The 6,667-nt window shown below is 55.9% G+C and overlaps 4 protein-coding genes across 4 annotated transcripts; all 4 read right to left on the reverse strand.

Moving 5' to 3' along the window:
- Positions 1 to 1,973: 1,973 nt before the first annotated feature.
- Positions 1,974 to 2,762, reverse strand: DQ04_09291000 (hypothetical protein; the record flags this gene model as incomplete). Its single annotated transcript, XM_009315883.1, has 1 exon — positions 1,974 to 2,762. One exon carries the CDS (start codon positions 2,760 to 2,762, stop codon positions 1,974 to 1,976), a length of 789 nt encoding a protein of 262 aa, XP_009314158.1.
- A 500-nt stretch (positions 2,763 to 3,262) lies between these two features.
- Positions 3,263 to 3,730, reverse strand: DQ04_09291010 (hypothetical protein; the record flags this gene model as incomplete). Its single annotated transcript, XM_009315884.1, has 1 exon — positions 3,263 to 3,730. One exon carries the CDS (start codon positions 3,728 to 3,730, stop codon positions 3,263 to 3,265), a length of 468 nt encoding a protein of 155 aa, XP_009314159.1.
- Positions 3,731 to 4,594: 864 nt separating this feature from the next.
- On the reverse strand, positions 4,595 to 5,320 carry DQ04_09291020 (hypothetical protein; the record flags this gene model as incomplete). Its single annotated transcript, XM_009315885.1, has 1 exon — positions 4,595 to 5,320. One exon carries the CDS (start codon positions 5,318 to 5,320, stop codon positions 4,595 to 4,597), a length of 726 nt encoding a protein of 241 aa, XP_009314160.1.
- A 666-nt stretch (positions 5,321 to 5,986) lies between these two features.
- Positions 5,987 to 6,586, reverse strand: DQ04_09291030 (putative glutamamyl carboxypeptidase, putative,metallo-peptidase, clan MH, family M18; the record flags this gene model as incomplete). The annotated part of the gene is made up of 1 exon (XM_009315886.1): positions 5,987 to 6,586. One exon carries the CDS (start codon positions 6,584 to 6,586, stop codon positions 5,987 to 5,989), a length of 600 nt encoding a protein of 199 aa, XP_009314161.1.
- Positions 6,587 to 6,667: the final 81 nt, after the last annotated feature.

A 6,667-nucleotide genomic window follows, 5' to 3' on the forward strand; every position in this document is an offset into this window, starting at 1 on the left:
AAGCGGGCGCTCCGGCGCGGCGAAGAGGCGCGGGTCCCACAGCAGCGGCTCCGCGCACATGTAGCCGTCGCACGCCGTCACCGCCAAGTTGTGGCGCACGTCGTCGAACGTTACGACGTTGCCGTTTGCGATGACGGGGATGCTGCCGCGCAGGTGTGCCCGCACGCGGCGGATGAGGTCGAGGTCGGCGAGGCCCGTCTGCTGCCCCTTCATGAGACGCGTGCGGCCATGCACGCAGAGCGCCGCGATGCCCGTGTCGCGCAGCATCTCCGCGTACTTGAGCGTCAGCTCGGCGTCGTCAAAGACGCGCATCTTCGCCGTCACCGGCACGCGCAGCTCCACCGCGAGGCAGTGCAGCAGACGGTGCACGAGCGCCCAGTCCTCCATGAGGAACGAGCCGTAGTGCCCGCGCCGCGCAATGCCCTGCGGGCAGCCGAGGTTCACGTCCACCGCCTCGCAGACGTCCTCCACGTGCCGCGCAGCAGCAAGGAGCGTGTCCGGGTCGTTCGCGGAGAACTGCACAAACAGCGGGTGGTCCGTCTCCGCCGATCCCGCGTCGCCACCGTCACTGCCAGTCGCCGCCACCGTCTTGCCAGTGGTGCTGAAGTACCGCTGACGGTAGTGCGCGCTCTGCGCAAAGCTCTTCGCGTGCAGCATCGGCGTGTACGCTAACGTTGCGCCGTAGCGGCGGCACAGCAGCCGGAATGGTAGTTCGCTTTGGTCAACCATTGGCCCCACAACGTACATGGGCTGTCGCTCCTGCCGCTGCTGTTGCTCTTCCTTATTGCTTGTCGAACCCCCATTTCGCTGCGCAGTGGGGGCGCAGACGATGTTGTTCCAGAAGTCCCACGGCGAGCGCGGCTTACGCGCCGGGTCGATGTGCTTCACGGTGGCATCGCGGCTGCCGTTGCAGTATGGGCATGTGACACAGCGGAACGGCTCCCCACGCTGCACAAGCTCCCTGTACTCCGCCAGCGCCGCCTCGTTGTACGCCATCACGCAGACACCTTCTAAACCTAGAAGAAGCAACACCAACAGGGTTGAGAGGAGAGAGCTGAGAGGACGCACACGCATGTAGAGATCTCAGCGGGAACACCTCATCAAAAGGGGGACACAAGACATGTCCACTCACACAGAGAGACAGACAGACAGACAGACACACGGAGACGGAGAGGGAGAGGGAGAGGGAGAGGGAGAGGAGACACACATACCAAGGCAGAAGGGAAGAGATGCTGAACCACACATGGGATGAGAGTACCGGAGAGGAGCTCAATTCGCATTACACATGGAGCCAAACACACTCTGTGGTTCGGGCTCACTGTTGCCTGTAATGTGACAGACACCCCAGAACAGAAGCATTCTGTTTGTCTGCAACACTAAATATTTAGCCCCCATCTCTTTTCTTTATTATTATTATTATTAATTTCGGACCCTCACTTTCTTTGTTTGCGTGTGGGTCTGATATTTTAAAATTTCAATTGCATCTCTCCACCCCCCTCCACCCTGCAGACATCCACCGGACCGCACTTCTCTGCATCCAACGCCGAAGAGCACAAGCGTCGCTTCGAACTGCATGAGTGCATACATGTGGGCGTGACACGCCATTAATATTCACCACACGGTCGTTCTCTTTGCAAAAAGGGCCGCAGTCGCCCAGAAACACAGACATCACTTGAGCACGCAATTAATCAGAAAAATTAGACATATTAGAATAGACACATACAATAAACAACACGTCGTTTAAGGAAGTTGTGAGAGGAATCGTAATGGCGACATATATATTACGGATATGGGCCGTGAGTGAATAAAGATGGGGCTTAATTGTCCGCATCCCCCATCCTTTACTGCCGGCTCTATCCATGCTCTCTTTATCGGCATGCACGCGTGCGTGAGCGAGCGACAAAATGGGTGAGTGACGTCGCGTGTGCTGCCATGCTTCACACGCCTTTACTCTGCGTATCGGGCTGCAAGATCTAGTGCTCATACGGCTCGTGACTCCCCTCCTCCAGGGGCTCCGCGAGGAACTCACTCACGGCGATGCTATGCTCAAACAACGACCGTCGGGTGGGATTCTGCCGCTCGTGCCGCGGCAACTCAACAAACACTTCAGCGTACTTCTCCGGCGCGTTGGGTGCCTCGTCCCCGCTCGCGCCGCTGCTGTTGTAGGAGTCCGTCCACCCACCAACGGGACTGCTGCAGGCGTTTCTATCATCGGGGTTGGAGTCTCTGCGGATCTGCCGCCGAGGTGTGCGGTGGCCCTGCGATGAGTAGCTGCAGCCGTGGCTCCTTGTGCCGCCGTCCAACAGCCCACTGTACGGGGACTGCGGCTCCGCTGCGCCACCCAGCGTCAGGTACACCCCTCTCCCGTACGCTACGCTGGAATTGGCAACCGTCGCAGTCGTCTCGCTTTCGACGCTGTTTCGGCGGCTCAAACGCCACGAGATACTACCCTGCGTGTGGTGGATCGGCGGCACGACTGTGCCATCGCATCCACTCCCCCCGCCATTACCGTCCTGCTGCTGCTGCTGTCGCCACCACCTCTGTGCGCGACGCAGCTGCATCTGGTGGATGCGCCGCTGCTCCTCTGTGAGGTGCGGGACCCGCGACTGCAGCGGCACCCCGTGCACCTCCTCCCCTTCAGCGCTGAATAACTCGGGTTTCCACTTGCAGTAGTAGCAGATGAGCAGAACGCCCGCGGCCACGACCGCCAGCAAGGCGAAGGAGCCGCACAGCACCCCAATCACAAGCTCAATGGCCACCATCCCCTTCCGAGAGAGGAGGAGGAAGGGAGGGAGGGAAAGAGAGAGAGATAAACAACGAAGAGAGCCGAAACGAGGAGGGAAGGCAGAAACGGACCTCGCCGTAACGCCTGCGGCTTCTAGGGGCGCCTGTGTCTGTGCGCGTGTGACTAGTCTGCAGTGAAATAGAGAAGATGTGAAAGAGTGAGCGCGATGAGAAGCAAAGGGACACGCAGGCACATTCATACTCGGCTGCTGCGCAAGTGTGGGGGAGGGGGCGGGAGAAAAAGATGTCGCAGAAATCGCACCACATTTCTTGTGAGGGATCGTCGTAACAGGCGAAAGTAGAGAGAGGTGGAACGAAAGAGAATAAAACGAACGCGCAACGCTCAGCAACGTCTTCATATTCAGATTAATACACCGTGGAAACACAAAACGAGACACAATAAAGAAGAGCCATACGACAGGACGTCGTAAATTAATTGAGAGAAAGGAAAGAAAAACATACCTTATGAGTTCCCCCTTCACGCGTTTACGCGGACGGGGATAGCCCCCATCTTCAGTGGTAGGGAGTAGTGTGCCTTGTAGTACTCCTGCGCCGGCCCGTAGTCATGCAGCGCGCACACCCCCGCGCTGCAGCAGGGACACCCGGCCTCGTCGCTATCATCATCATCCATTTGAACCGCCGTCTCCGTCGCTACTGTTGTCTCCATTGGCGTCTCTGCACTGCCCGTCGTGCCCTGTTGCTGGTGCTCATCACCCGCAGTATTGCCGTAGGGCAGAGTGTTGCCTTCGCCACTGCCGTTGCTGCTAGCATCATTATCATTGGTGGTAGAGGCATTCGGGTGGCACCGGCAGTTCAGTGCGACAGGGATGGAGCGGCCGTCCTTATCAAAGAAAAATACTTCGTGCGTGCTGGCAGACAGAACCAAAGAGATCCCCCTGACGTGGTTCTCCGGTAATTCCACACCCGAATAGATTCTATCCGACATTCCATAGTATATATACCGAAACACAATAATAATAACCAAAAAGAGTACTATGGCACCAATCGACACAAACGCCCCGATGGGGATACCCGTCTGTTGCATAGAGAGCCCGCTGTTGCTGCTCCTTGTGTATAGGCGCTATAGAGCTGACGCGTAGCCCGCGGTGGCCAAGTAGCGTTGTATGAGCAGAGAGACCAGAGGAAAGAGATATAAAGCAGGGCTCTGCGGCTGAGGGCGGAGCAGAGACCCAGACAGACGCACACGCACATCCATGTCGTGCACAATACAGGTTAAGTAGCAGAAACGGGAAGAGGGGAGCACCCAGGGTATAAAAATACCCCAGCGTGGCCGAGAGACAGGAACACCAATCAAGGAGACAAAGCGGCAAGAACACACACACACACACACAAACAAGCCTATATATATATATAAATATACCAGACCACTGTGCGAGAAAGAGGGTACGTTCCGTCGCACCACCCAACGTGCGTTTTCCTTTCGTTGTGTTAGGGCAGCAACACGTGCGAGAGACGCATAGATAGACCCTCTTCCCCCACACCTTTGCTGTATATATAAAAGAGACCCATATTAGCACGGGGTAGATTTCAAACACAAGAAAAAAGAGCACATAAAAAAAAGCACAGAGAAAAGAATCACAACAACAAAAAAAACAAAAGTGAATGATGTCCGCACTTACACGGGGAGAAAGACACCTCAAACCTTATCCCCACTAATATTGAAGGCAACATCAACACTTCGCCGCTTCCTCCTTCTTACCACAGCGCTCTACATCCACAGGCCCGCTGCTCACACACCTCCAACTTCCAGATCACTGTTAGTCACACCATTCAGCACTGCATCCCCCGCCTACCCTTCCTCCCCCTGCTTATCCTTTTCACTGCCTGGAATCGGCGTGCCAAAAGGTTCTCTCGGCCTTTGGATGCAGCCCGTATTATCGCCACTCACGCCGTCGTTATTTTCCGCACCACATAGATTCTCGTCCTTCGTCCGGTACCGCGCTAAGATGAGGGAGCCGAACGACGCGTGTGTAGCGACACGACCGACAGGTGTGTTGGGGTAACAGAAGCTGCCGTCGGAGCACGTCACGATGGAGCAGTTCAGGTACATGCCGCGACCGTACAGCACCGGTGACGCGATGCGTTCCGCCTCCTCACGCTGCCGTTGCAGCTCCTCCTCCGTGGGCGGCGGCGGCGCGGCCTCCGGTATCTTGTTTGGGTCGTCGATGTGCACAACTGTGTGTCCGTCCGGCAGGTAGTAGGCGTGCGGCAGGGGGCCCCGCCGCATGCGCACGCGGTTCTCTAGCGGCTGGCCCGGCAGCGTCGTCGGCTCCTGCTCCTGCGCCTGTTCCTGCTGCTGGTTGCGCCGCTGTGTGCTCCCGCTGTCGTAGTACGCACCCGCAGCCTCCTCTAGCCACAACGAGCGCGGCCCAAACTGACATTTCAGCCACCCACACATCAGCAGGAAGCCCACGGCAATGAAGCCAATGAGAATGAGGCAAGTAAGAGCGATATCTGAAAGCCCATTCGGTCGGTCCGCTGGTGGCTCACCATTACAGGACCCGGCCGGCTGCATAACCAGGCTCCCTCACAGGCCCTCCAAAACAGGTATGCGCTCCCACCACTCGCGTAGTGCTGGCACAGTGTCAAATGATCGCGCGTGATGCCACACTGCGACCCTGAGCCTTGGAACTTGGAGTGCTGAGCGACAAGACAAAGCCAACAATAAGGCGGGAAACAGGGCAGCATGCCAAACAAAAAGACAACAAAAAAAAACCCAACAAGGCGACAGCAGCCACACCACCGTGAACATACCCCCCAAAAAGGAAAAAAAAAAAGACGCAAAAACAAAATGCGAATGCTCAATCAGTCACGCATGCACTTGAACATATTCGGGCAATCCGCAAGCAACTCAACCAACACGGCCCCCCGCACACACAAAGCCTCCACGCCACACTCAGACATTAAATACTCATCAGCAGAGAGAAAGGGTCAACAGCAAGACGTCTGGAACAACAGCATCCAACGTTTGCTCAAGAAAGCATATAAAAAAACATCAACAACAATGACATCTACGCATCTCCTGAAGAGTTACGCAAAGAAAGAAAAAGATTCAAACCGAAAACGTGACACGAGAATAAAACGCCTCGACAAACAGACGAAAACTAAAAAAAAAAAAAATCAGATAAAAAACAGCACGCCGTCCCTATGCCCCTTTTGCCTCACTAGCACAAACAGCCTGTTAAAGGTGCGACTTCTCTCCTCCCAAACCGTTGAAAATGTGCTGCATCACGAGGTGCCGAAGATGCGGCATGCTCTTCACCTTCACACCCTCCTCACCGCACGGAGTGAACGAAGAACCAGCAGAAGCGCAGGTTACAAACAAGGTCTCACACGAAGGGGGCAACAGCCTTCTAGCAGCTTCATCAGCTGAGCTTGCAATATTCACATCGATCTGTCCATCTGGATATTCTGCACGCAATGCAGGAAGAAGTTCATTGTCGATATATGACTGTACACGGAACTGAAGAAACCGAGTAGCATGAGGAGGAACGCCACTAAACTCGAAGCTGAACTCGCACTCCGCGGGCACGGTGTTCACAGCGTTACCGCCCTTGATGAGGTTTGTCGACATCGTCGTGTGTGGCACCACGTAGTCCTTGTCGTGGGTGCCGCTCTTGCGGAACTCCTCTCCGAATTCACGTATCTTCACGATGATCTTCGCGGCGTAGTCAATGGCGTTGCAGCCGTGATTCGTCAGTGCGAAGGACGAGTGCACAGCTTTGCCGTACACACGAACAACGGCGATACAGATACCCTTATTAGCGGTGTACACCGTCATGCCTGTCGGCTCGCCAACAATGCAGCCGTCCGCCTTGATCTTGTTGTCGCGCAGGAACTCCGTCAGCACCTTGCCGCCGAG

The sequence above is a fragment of the Trypanosoma grayi genome (genome assembly GCF_000691245.1).
Source record: "Trypanosoma grayi strain ANR4 Tgr_929_V1, whole genome shotgun sequence".
NCBI classification, from domain to species: Eukaryota; Euglenozoa; class Kinetoplastea; order Trypanosomatida; family Trypanosomatidae; genus Trypanosoma; species Trypanosoma grayi.